General features: G+C 47.4%; 1 protein-coding gene across 1 annotated transcript in view; it reads left to right on the plus strand.

Moving 5' to 3' along the window:
- The first annotated feature begins 250 nt into the window (after positions 1 to 250).
- Positions 251 to 12362, plus strand: part of LOC311367047 (KAT8 regulatory NSL complex subunit 1-like) — a 33670-nt gene continuing 21558 nt past the window's right edge. Inside the window, exons 1-2 of the mRNA XM_084485860.1 lie at positions 251 to 670; positions 3089 to 4511. Coding sequence (XP_084341986.1) covers positions 3157 to 4511 — 1355 coding nt within the window. The 5' untranslated portion in view covers positions 251 to 670; positions 3089 to 3156. The remainder of the gene's footprint in view (positions 671 to 3088; positions 4512 to 12362) is intronic.

Genomic DNA, 12362 nt, shown 5'->3' on the forward strand with positions numbered 1-12362 from the left:
AGAACCACATTCATCTTTGAAGACAATGCCCCCCTCTGGTCTCCTCTTTTAGGTTTTATTCTGTTCTTCTCGGCCCTTTGCTCTAGTGGCGACAACGTGGAATGACTCCCGCCTACATGAAGCACCGCGCACACGCTCACACATGCACGCTCACACGCTCTCTCTCACACATACAGACTCTCTCTCACACACACACACACACACACACACACAGCACTTCTATGTTTGTCAGACTCAAATCCGAGGGAGAGGAGCTAGCCGCCATTTTCTAAGCGTCTCTCCCTAAAACGAGAAGAAGACTCGCGGTGAACCACCGTGTGGATTACGCTCGCCTTTCGGGCTTTTTGACTCTTCGTCAGAATATCATTTCGAACATAGCACACCATTTGATAATTCGGGGGGTTTCCGCACTATCTCCGGGCCTCGTCTTATCGTCGGTCCACCGCCGAGGGGACGAGGTGTAGTTCGGTGATTCGCCCATATTGCGCGATTCCGGAACGAAGCCCGCCGACCGCTCGGTGGACCAGAGGAGCTCCGACCGTCTGGATTAATCCATGGCCCGTCGGTCCACGGAAGACGCTTTGTTTTGTTGCCGATATTCCGTTTCTTTCACTTAAACTGCGGGGGATTGTACGCAAAATTCCCTCGGATAGTGCGACCTCGTCACGTGGTAGGTTCCTCCTTTTTCTTTGTTAGCGATCTAGCAGCGAGGCGAGGGGCTCACCCTCCTCCACCAGCTCATCTCCAGCTTTCTACACTATATCATACACACGGTATCGGCACCGACCCCCGTGCACGGTGCTCCCGGTACCGCGGAGGCGAAGGGCTGGGAGCCCGGAGCAGTCCCGGGCGTTAGAAGGCTAGTCTACCATGTCTCTACTACGTAGGAGTCGTGGATTGAAATAAGTTCTGATGGTTTCCCATCGTCCGGATCAGACCCGCGGGTCCGGGTCTTCCGGGTCCCGGTGAGACCCGCGGGTCCGCGTCCTCCGGGTCCCGGGTGAGACGGACTGGACTCTCGGGGCTTAGTGGCACTATGTTCCCCGGACCCGTGAGACGCTCCAGCGACGTGCTCCGCGGAGACACAGCGACATGGCGGCCCGCGTCACGCCAAGTGTCCTGGTGGTGTGTCCAGGCTCTACGTGGTGGTGTGTTGTCGGGTCCTGGTGGTGTGTGGTTCTGCGTGGTGGTGTGTGTGGTCGGGTCCTGGTAGTGTGGGGCTCTACGTGGTGGTGGTGGTGTGTTGTCCTGGTCCTGCAGGCTAGTGGGTTAGCAGGGTGCGTTTCCCCATGAGCAGCTCTCTGCTGGGCTATCGTTAGCCTCGGACCAGCGCTCCGTCCACACGCGGTGTGTCGGGACATGCTTACACACACATTCTGTCCGCATTACGGTGCTTATCACCATGTAACCCCCATTTCACTGCCGATCTCTAACTTGTGTATTGTACACCTCGACCCGAGCTACCGAGAGCCTGGCCCAACCAGCCCCGTCCGACACGTAATACTCGTGCCACCAGAAGCGCGGTGTTTACCGGAATATACAGCATTAAAGTAAACAGCGCACCGTTTGACTGCGAACGGACGGTCCTAAGATCTGTGCGTTTGTGTCGCTGTTGTGGACCGTCCTACAGTCGTCCAACAGTCGTTGGACGGTGACATGTAACGTTACGCCATACTACAGTCGATTATGCGTATTTAAAAAAATACGTAGTGGGGTTTCATTCGAGCGTAATTTCCACCACCGAACCGGGTGGGTTTGATGAAGCGGTTGAGGTGGATGGATTGCATAATCCTTGGGAAATACCAACATGGCGTTGTGCAGCGCGCTGCGGTGGAGCACTGAGCCCCCTATTCATCCTGAAGACATCCAGGACGAAGCACTCGGTCAAGCTGCAAATACACCCATCCAAATCAGATACCAGTCCCCCCACACACACAGCGAACCTGTGATCCACGTAGAAAGGCAAACGTTTGACAGCACGTACAGGCGTTGTTGTGTACATCCGAAATTACATGGGGATGAAGGGTGACATCATGTGTACTTGCAGCAGGCCCAAATCCATGTAATCACACGCCCTACGTGGAGCCCTGCATCACACGGACACATGTAGGCCAATAGGGTGGGATGATTTGCTTTGCGTGTATCACCAGCAGCACCAGCAGCTACAATGTAAATGTAGGAATCCTATTTGAGGAGTGTTCTGAGTAATTGCAGCTAAGGCGTTGACTGTGGGTGTATGATGTGATTATTGTTCCATCAGACTTGACACTTCTCAGCCCAAGGTCACTGCAGTACAGCAGTTGGGAGTCTGGTTTGGATAAACATTTACACCAGTTTACCTGCCTTTGTTTCCTGATGCCTCTGCAGTATCACTTTTAGCAACGTAGCGGCAAGCAGGTCAACAGAATGTCACTGAGTCACCACCATCTCATTATATCGGCCTCTAGAATATATTAGGGCTGGACAATCACTTTAGCTCTCCTTTTTCAATCAATGTCTCAGACTCCCATCAAGCTTAAGTACAGGCAGCACTGCATATTGCTATTATAGTTAAAATAAAACACTTACCATACTGGACAGGGTTATTCTCGGGTAATCCTCCAGTTGCTGTAGTCATCTCAAATATTGATGTGTATACATACATCAAGTCTTTGTTCCTCCAAATTGAAAATGCTAAAGCTGCACTTGCCTGCTGATATCAGATGGATCACGAGTCCAAGTTATGTTTCACTCTCCACAACACAGACCTGGCTTTCTAAAAAATGGTTGCTATATTAGCACACATTATCCCTCAACTCTCTTCTTCAAGCTTCTCAATAGTATTTACTTGAGTAGTCCATAGCTTCATCAGGTATGCTTTGAAGTTGGCTTTTTGTGTGTAGGTTTTCTCTTTACTGACTAGATGATGCTGTTCACTGACTTCCTTTGTGTGTTAACATTCTTCTCCGATCTCTACCTGTTGGACGGCGGTGTGTGGGCGGTTCTCTCTGCACCTGTGTGTGTTAATGCAGTTCTCACTCTGGACCTGTGCGTTAATGCAGCTCGCTCTCTCTCTCTCTCTCTCTCCCTCCCTGTGTCATTGCTCCAGGCTGTCTTCTGGCGGGGCTGTAAGCGGGTGGTGTGGAGCAGGCCACGGTGCCCGTCCCTCTGCACTGCATGGCTGCGATGGCGCCCGCTCTCACCGACGCCCCAGCCGAAGCTCACCACATCCGCTTCAAACTGGCTGCCCCGTCCTCCAGCCTCTCCCCGGGCAGCTCTGAGAACCACCCCAACTCCAGCAACCTTCTCCTTCACAGCAGCGGGCCGGCCAGGCGCAAGGCCTCTGACGAGCGTGCCCTCCAGGAGCAGCAGAGCCAGCAGCAGGTTGACAGCCCGGCCCAGACGCCTAATCTGGGCAAGCTCCAGCCGCTGGTGGCCTCCTACCTGTGCTCTGATGTGACACCCGTCCCGTCGTCCAAGGAATCCATTGCACTGCAAGAAATCCTCATCAAACAGTCTGTGTTGAAAAGTCACGGCATCCTGCCCAACTCCTTGCTCAACGGAGGGGGAGACTTCCTGCTGAGGAAGAAGCAGACCTTCGAGCTCTCGGGCGGTCAGCTCAAGAGCCTGATGAGCGCTAACACCAACGGCGGCAGCCAGCCCATGGCTCCCGTCAACGGCCTTGCTAAGAAACTGGCCACCTCGGGCTGTATGGTGGCGGTGAACGGAGGGAAGCCCTCCGCCTCCGCCACCTCGGACCCCCAGAATCTCCTTCTAGACTTGGACAACACCCCCACCATCAGAACCCTCAGACATCATCAGGCACATTCCTCCAGGGTCTCTCTCGCCACAGATGGTAACAGCCCTGACCCCCCACCAGCACAGCCTCCCTCCCCGCCTGCCTTTGGGCTGGGCAGTCCCAACGAACACATGAACGCAGGAGAGGAGAGTTCGCACAGCTCATCGACTTGCCCGCAACAAGCGGATGGAGAGAGGCCGGGTGGCAGCCAGCAGAGCTCACCCGTGTTGCTGCAGGCTCCTCCTCCATCTTCCGTCTCCCAGCCTCCCACCTACTCTCTGGACATCCTGGACTCCCAGATCAGAGAGCGTAGCCTGCTCACCAGCAGCCGCCAGGCACAGATCGAGAGCCGTCTGCGGCGCCTCCGAAAGCGGCTGCAGGTGGTGCAGGCTAAGCAGGTGGAGCGACATGTTCAGCAGCAGCTGGGCGGCTTCCTGGGCTCGGCTCTGAGCCGGCTTGTGGGCCCCGGACGCAGACAGGAAGTTTCCCCCTCCACGGCGTCGTGGAGGACGGGGCGCCAGACGGCGGTTGGCAGGGACAGCCTCGGCCGCTTCCTGAAGGCCGGGGCCATGCCCACGGAGCTGGAGAGGCTGTGTCTGAGCGGCTCGGCCAACCTGCGCGCCACCGAGAGCGCATTTGACTCGGATGTGACGGAGAGCAGCTCTGGTGGAGACTCGGACCTGGAGGAAGAGGAAGTGGCCCGGGTAGACGTCGAACAGCGGCACGTCAAAATGTAAGCCCCCCCCCACCTTAATGTGTCCTCTCACTGCTAGTAGTGCCACGCGGTACTGGACTGGTAATGGTTTATTTGACATGGATGTCCACAGTATGTGTCAAATGTTGATTTTTGTCAACAAGGCATCCCTTAAGTATATGTTCTGCCTATGCTTTTTACTGTCTCAACTACTTTTTTTAATTTTTTACCAAATTATAAAAGCACTGTTCCTTCTCTGTAACCTAGTAAAGGACAGGGACTGTTAGCGCCAACGGCAGAGCTCTGAATGCCAACAGGTGTTGGTGACACAATAGTGGCTGTGGCTGATGAGGTTAACCTGCGGGGAGGGGTATAGCTGTCTCTACCAGAGGAGGAGATACCTTCATGTGGAAAGAAACCAAATTTTCCGGAGCTCACACTCTTTCGTTCTCTGCCACTAGCTCTGTCTCACTCACTTCACCACTCTTTGTCTCTCCCTCGGACTGTCCCTTGTCTCCCTTTCTCTTTCCCTTTCTCTGTTTCCCAGTCAGGTGCGACTGCTTTTTGGGTCAGTTAATGTATTGCAAAGTGAAAATGTAGAGGCGGGTGGGTCAACAGCGTTAACAGACCCAGTGACCTATGCAGGGCTGGTAGATCATTAGCAACAACAGCGCAGAACACAAAGATTTTACCACCCAGGCCTGTTGCCTTTTGGACCTTTGGCCTATAAAGACTTGGTAGGCTCGGTAGCTAGACAAGGCTGCATTTGTTATGCCCTACTCAGAAACCGACTATATATGCATGTCATATACCTAATGCTAAGGGATCGGTCACTTTAGTATGTTTGTGTTGGTAATATGTGGCATAAAAGCATACTCAAAGCTAAATAGTTTCTTTAATCCCTGTGGTGATTCAGCAATATGGCCCACAGCTGGGAGTTTCCGTTAATCATACCAATATTGGTGAATCTTTGACAAGCAAGATCAAGAAGGACATGTATTTACCGGACGTTTAAAAACAATAACGTTGCGGCTTGTATTCCGATTTTACGTACGATAACTTGCTTCTAGAAAATGCAGCTTTATTTTGAAAAATACAGTATATAAATAATACTGGATTAAAGAACTGCAAAATAATCCCTGTAATGAGTACAGCAAAGGGATATATTGCAGTGACTTCATACAGTGGTCATATTTCCCAGTACCCTATATAAAAAAAGCTGGATCTTCTATAAGCTGCAGGAGCGGTACAATGGGGTTGCATGTTTCAAAATACCCCATATAAGCCACTCCATAGTACAAATTGCATCTTATTACTCATCTTTGCCCACAACCCAAATACTAGCGTTGGCAATCTAAACGTCAGTGATTAGTTGGCGATAACGCTGATTCAAGCCTAAGTAAAACCCTGAACTTTTTGACGGTTTCAGTTAACAAGGCATCTTAAAGCAATTAGTTTAGACGCGGACGTCGCAGAGGCTTTGAATGACCGCTCATGGACTGAGAGCACGTTGTGGCAAACTGTGTTCCTTGTTTTTTTGTTGGTTATGAAGTGATGGCAATGTTTATCTCTTTACGAGGTGATGTGGGTAATGGTTTCCAATGTGTTCACTATTTGTACAATGAGATTGTATTGGTGGTAGGGGCAAGATAGTAGACAGCTTGGTGTCTACTATCTGGGCTGCACGATAACTTTTTTTTAAACTGATAACCGATAACTTTCAGCTCCTAAAGACCGATAACACACACATATACACATATATATATATATATATATGATCATGACATTGTCGCTCAGACATCAGTAGAATCAACAGGAGGTTTAGGGGGGAGGGCTTGCAAGGGGCGGGATATGACGTAGGGTCGAGGTTCGCAGGACGACCCCTGTCACTCAGGTGTGTTTTGGTCTGACCGCAGATAGCAACGGAGGCAGAATGGGCAGAACTCATCGCGATTATCTTAAATGTTGCTGCAGCGATGCATCATATATTCCTTTGCATCCACAACATCCGCATCGATCGATGAAAGATTGGAGCATGAGTTGGAGACAAATAGAAGAAACGACGAATAAGAAAGGCGTCACGAATGACTGTGTTACTGGAAAAAGTGTATTTTTTTGCTTTACATTTCACATCTAACAAACACTGGGACAAATGTAGTTGATATCTGTGTTTAACTGAGAAAACAGGGAGTGGAAGGCCGGGACCCTATAATGTCGCGCTAACTGTTAATAAGTGTAACGAGAGTAGCGTATGTGTGTGCGCTGGAATGGCAGTGTGTGGACGAGCAAGGAGAGCGAGCAGTAGCGAGTGTCAGTTTAGTGAAGTAATAAACAAGTCCGGTTGTGTCTGTGCAAACGTGTACTGTAAAGTTAGTGACACTATGAATAAAGTACCCGGCCTGTCAATAATCGGCGGCTGCTTCATTCCGACCATATTCCGACCTATAAGCAGACCCACTGCCGGTCAAAGGGAAGGGTGTTACCCCCGAGAGAACATCGACGTCTCCACAGGGAACGTCTCCCCTGTGCTCCTCGACTACGGTCTGGGAGCCGACCACAGGAAAGGTGTAACATAATAATAAAAAAAAAACAGATTTTCTATATACGCGTGCAGTTGTGAACTCATGTATGGTAATTGATTGTATGATGTGTACTTTTAGGGTTACGATAAGACCTTTCATTTAGTGGGAGCGGGGCAAAAGCCGGGGGCTATTCGTCAGGACATCGGACTTATCAGAATGACAGAATCATTTCTGTTATCTGCCTGATAATTATTGTGCACCCCTAGTTGCATGTTACCTCTTAGCTAGTTGGCTAGATTTCTCGTTGCCAGCTCTACGTCTTCTCTGGGGCGGCAGTAGCTCAGGAGGTAGAGCAGGCTGGCTGGTAACCGCAAGGTTGCTAGTGCTCCTAGCTAGTGCCGAGGTGTCCCTGAGCAAGGCACCTAACCCTAACTGCTCCTGACGAGCTGGCTGTCGCCTTGCATGGGTGACGCCGCCGTCGGTGTGTGAATGTGTGCATGAATGGGTTAGGCATTATTGTAAAAAAAACTCGCTGTATAAATGTGGTTAATTTTCCATCCATTTACAATTTCTCTTGAAGGGGTAGTAGTAAACAGGAAATGGTTGAAAAACAACAACCTCTGTGCTCCCTCAGGGGTAGGCTTGGTGGCTGCTGTCGCCCTGGTAGTGAAGGGTTGTCTGTATCCAGACCGGAGACTTTATTAAAACTTGGTACGGTGGTGATTGCAAAAGGAGAGACCTCTATCATCTTTTGCATGAAATGTCATCCATGTTGTAGCACATGCAAAAATGCTCCATAGTAGAATATCAGACGTGGCAAAGTTCAAGTATTATATCTAATATATTAATTTTAATTTTAACGCAACTATTTTGTTGCGTTATTTCTTTTGCCACCAAAAATAAAAATATATTTTGTATTCTACATGAAGGAGGAGGATCTAGGGGGGGTCTTGTGGCCATGGCTTAATTATGTGTGTATTGCCATTAGCTTTACCAACTTTAGTGACATTATCAGAGAAGGACTTTGTATTGCTTAATGTTTCATGTAGGTTTGGGATGTGTATTGCCGGCAGGAGGCGGTGGGGGCTCGATACCAATGCCCCCCCCCCCCCACCAGGGCTTACTCTAACCCTACCAGGTGGTAGTAAAGTTAGATGCATGGTGGTGCTACCCCCCCCAAGGGCGTACTCTAAAGGGCTCTTTATGGTTCCACGTTGACGCAACGCAAGGGGGTTACATACCCGTCACGTCCTTGCGGACCCTCCTTGCGTCCACTGCAAAGGCCTGACGTGCTCCTCCCAAAAATTGTAACCATGCGTCGAGCCAAGGGCTGTGATTGGTCCACGAACGACATAATTTCCGGTAATTCGCTTTGTATGTAAAATCAAAGGAAAACATGTAACTTTTGCCTTCATAGCTGTAACCTTTTTTTTTTTTCTTGCTAGTAATCTGTATAAAATGGAGACGTTTTGTATTCGGTCATCATAGACTTAAAATGTAATGACCAGAATGGACAACGATGACCAACTAGCAGCCTATCTTCTGTTTTTTGTTATACAAGACCAACTATTTGTTCTCTTTACCACGGACATGCATAGTGACACGTAAACCAGGCACAGAACCATAAATGTTCACGACTACATCGAAGCGACCGCGTGGTCATTGTGTTGCGTGAACGTGGAACCAATAATCACCTCTTAACCTTACTAGGTGGTACTAAAGTTTGATGCATGGTGGGGCTACCCCCCCCAAGGGCTTACTCTTACCCTACTAGGTGGTAGTAAAGTTATATCCATGGTGGTTCTAGGTGGTAGGGCTGGGCGAAATGCCGATAGTAAGAGTTATATTTTTTTGAAAGAGATACATAGTTGAGACAATATCGGCATACTGGTATATGGGCATACTGCCCATTTCTCAGCTCCATTGTTCTCTGAACAAAATTCCCAGTGGTCCTACAGTCTGACATCCCTTTCTTTCGAAAAAATTAAACCCTCTGCTCTGACATCCCATTGTTCTGACCGTATAAGATCAGAATCAACAATAACAGGCGACATTACGTTTCTCTGATATTATGAATCTTAAGCGACTGCATCAGGTTCTCAGACATCTCTGGTCAAGTAAAAACTCATAGTGGTGGTTATCTCAGCCATGGTGGAGAAGGAATTGGGGGAAAGGAACTTTGGCTTTGACTCCCTGAAGTCCAGATTGAACCGCTACATGGAGGAGAAAGGGATTGTTGCCCGGGATTGTCTCAGGCAACAAAACTAAACCCAAATAAATGGTTGATGGTGATTACTTGTGGCGTTGAGTTAAAACTACACACTTTGCCTGTTTGGTTCAAAATATATCGCCATTCGAACAAAAAATATTGCGAAATGAGTTTTGGTCCATATTGCCCAGCCCTACTAGGTAAAGATTTCAGTAGCACAAATACAGATTTAGTAGCACAAGGACACAAGTGGACCGTCCACACTATTTGAGAAATACACTGTTGCTACTCCCTGAATGTTTATGAGGAAAGCCAGTTAATCATAATAATTATTCTTGTAATAATAATTATACTGAAATAATAACAAGAGGGATCGACAAAAGGCTACACATCTCTTTACGTGACGGGGACAGGGGAGACTGTAACACAGTGTAATCCAGGAAGACAACATGCAGGACAAATGGAAGAGCAACAAGGGTCAGCTAGCCATATATAAATCTAATGTCATGTTTAACTTCATGGTATGTCATTATTTTGTCTAACTCTTTGATTGAATTTCTTAAAATATATATATGTAGATGGATAAAGCATTATGCCACCTTAATAAATCATCCAACTGCATGAGTTTCTTATTGCTGTCCAACAATTACGGTCTTCAATCAGCAGACGTATCCAGTCGAATTGTGTTTTATTAAGGCTAATGTTTAGGCCAGGGTACTTTATAATTCACCTATTCTGTAGAAATACTGACCAAACAATCACTCTATTGAGAAGAGTGCTGCTGCCCATCTCCTGGCCAGGATAACACTGCGAGACACACGCTCATACCAGGATCAAGTCTGTAGTTCACAGCATTACAATTCCTGCCGTCTGTTTCCTCAGTTGTCCTCATTCTGGCTGATTGAGGCAGCGTAAGTAACTACCAAAAAGTACACTTGTCCATGACAAAGCAATGCAAGTAATGCAATGTAATTCTTTGCTGAATGTAGAGATGCGCATTACAATTGATAAATATCTCTTGGCAAATAATCCTTTACAATTGCATACATGATCAGAACTCTCCCACTGTACATCCCTGCAGCTGGATCCTTAATTGTAGCATTTCAAGTTTTTTTACACTGCACTTGCACACACAATTTAGAGGCACAGGTGACTATTAGGCGACTTGAATTTTTTTTCAGGAACTGGTTCAGACCTATGGTTTCCAACCAATTCAGCTGAATCTCTGTTGCTTTTTTTGATTTTCTGATATGTTCTGGTTAATTTCTAATCACACCTGAGTTTTTATTATGGGGGGGGGGTTGTGTGTGTGTGTGTGTGTTGTGCGCTAATTAATAGCCCCTAACTATTAGGCAGTTAAGGCGCTTCAGTAAGAAACAGGTGGGCTAAGTCAGTGGCTGGGAAAGCACAGTTCAGTTCTAGCCATTGACATGCATGCTTGTGTTGCATTGGGCTAATCTTATCCCAGCTGTCTTAGTCGTGTGCCTTCTTGTTTACCAAGGGGCTGCTAGCCGCTAGGCCTGTTGTGGGCATGTTGCTACTAGGGCTGCTTAAAAATGACGATGCACATTTGGGGACGAGGGACAGAAAATGACGATCGTTTTGGTCGCTATTTAAATTGACAGCTGTATTTTAGGTCATTCTGAGCCTGCTTTACGTTGACTTGCTCGACAAATCCGAAATAAGAACATAGAGGAGCAGGACACGAAACGCAACAGTCAGAGACAGAACAAGTGTCAAGAGATGTGATCTACATTCAAGTGATGAAAGCAAATCGTGTGTGTGTGTGTGTGTGTGTGTGTGTGTGTGTGTGTGTGTGTGTGTGTGTGTGTGTGTGTGTGTGTGTGTGTGTGTGTGTGTGTGTGTGTGTGTGTGTGTGTGTGTGTGTGTGTGTGTGTGTGTGTGTGTGTCCCCACACAGGATACATATGTACCATGAAGATGTGACTGAGAGGAGAGGGAGAAACTAATAGGACTATATATTGTTAAGCAAATAAGTCAGCAACTACTGTTTCCATAGTACATGTAAAATGAAAACTGAATTCATTGAAGACAAAATGTTTTATTTCTTTTAATTTTTCAACTGAGCAAAGATTAAGCAGAAGTACAGTACACAACAGTTAAAATAATAGCACATGAGGACATTTGTATAAAGTAGTATTCCCCCCCCCCCATTTTGAAAATTAAATTTAAGCCCTGATGTGTCTTTGTCTGATTGAGGGTTAGGGCATTTTCTTTCCTTGGATTTATTAGCAGGCTACACTGTGTCTGGCTACTATGAGGTCACGATGCTTACATAGCTGCAGCGGCTATCGCCGTCCGGCTTAAACCCCGCCCTACCATAAGGGTACTGTCTTAAACCCCGCCCTACCATAAGGGTACGGTCGGCAGTGGAAACGCGAGCCGTGACGGAGCTGGGCCAAACCGCACCCTCACTACTGGGCTAAGGCGCGCTGGGTCCGAAGCGTACCCGCCGGTGGAAATGCGCCAATACACAACAACGGTACTAAAAAAGCATGAAAGTTGCTCTGAGTCATAACCATGGGGATAACACCCCCCCATCTTCCTAGAATGCTCAGCCCAATCATTATTTTTTTAATGTATACAGTATAGTGAAACAATAGGTCCACATACATGTTTTCAACAGCCCTGTGGACAAGCAGTTACGCAGTGTCTTGGTTTTTGATATTTTATATTAATATTGTATATTGTGAAATAAATAAGATATTTATTTTACTGGCTCCAGGACTGTGGAGATTTCTGAAACGTGAAACAATGTGGTTGTTCGTGTTTACTTTAATATTTATTTAGTTTCCGTTTAATTTGTGCCCTCATTTGTATTTAGTTTATATGGTTATAAAAAAATTAGTCATCAAGCATGTTGTTAGTAGTCATTTCTTTCACAGAATTGAAAGAAAACATACTTTATCATGATGTATATTGTTATGGAGATATGAAGTCCCATAAGGTGATGGAAGATCTTGCCAGAGATGGCTAAACTGTCGTTCATGGCTGCCTTTGAGAGTGTGTGGGTATCTTGAGTCTGAGATAAAGTCCCACGTCTTGCATAATGCTTGGTGGACAGATGGCTGCTGAGCCATTCTGTAATGGTTGTAGGGCCCCATCCAAACGGTTTGAGGGGTCAATTTACCAGAGGTGG

The sequence above is a fragment of the Micromesistius poutassou genome (assembly GCF_964030765.1).
Source record: "Micromesistius poutassou genome assembly, chromosome: 21".
Lineage (NCBI taxonomy): Eukaryota > Metazoa > Chordata > Actinopteri > Gadiformes > Gadidae > Micromesistius > Micromesistius poutassou.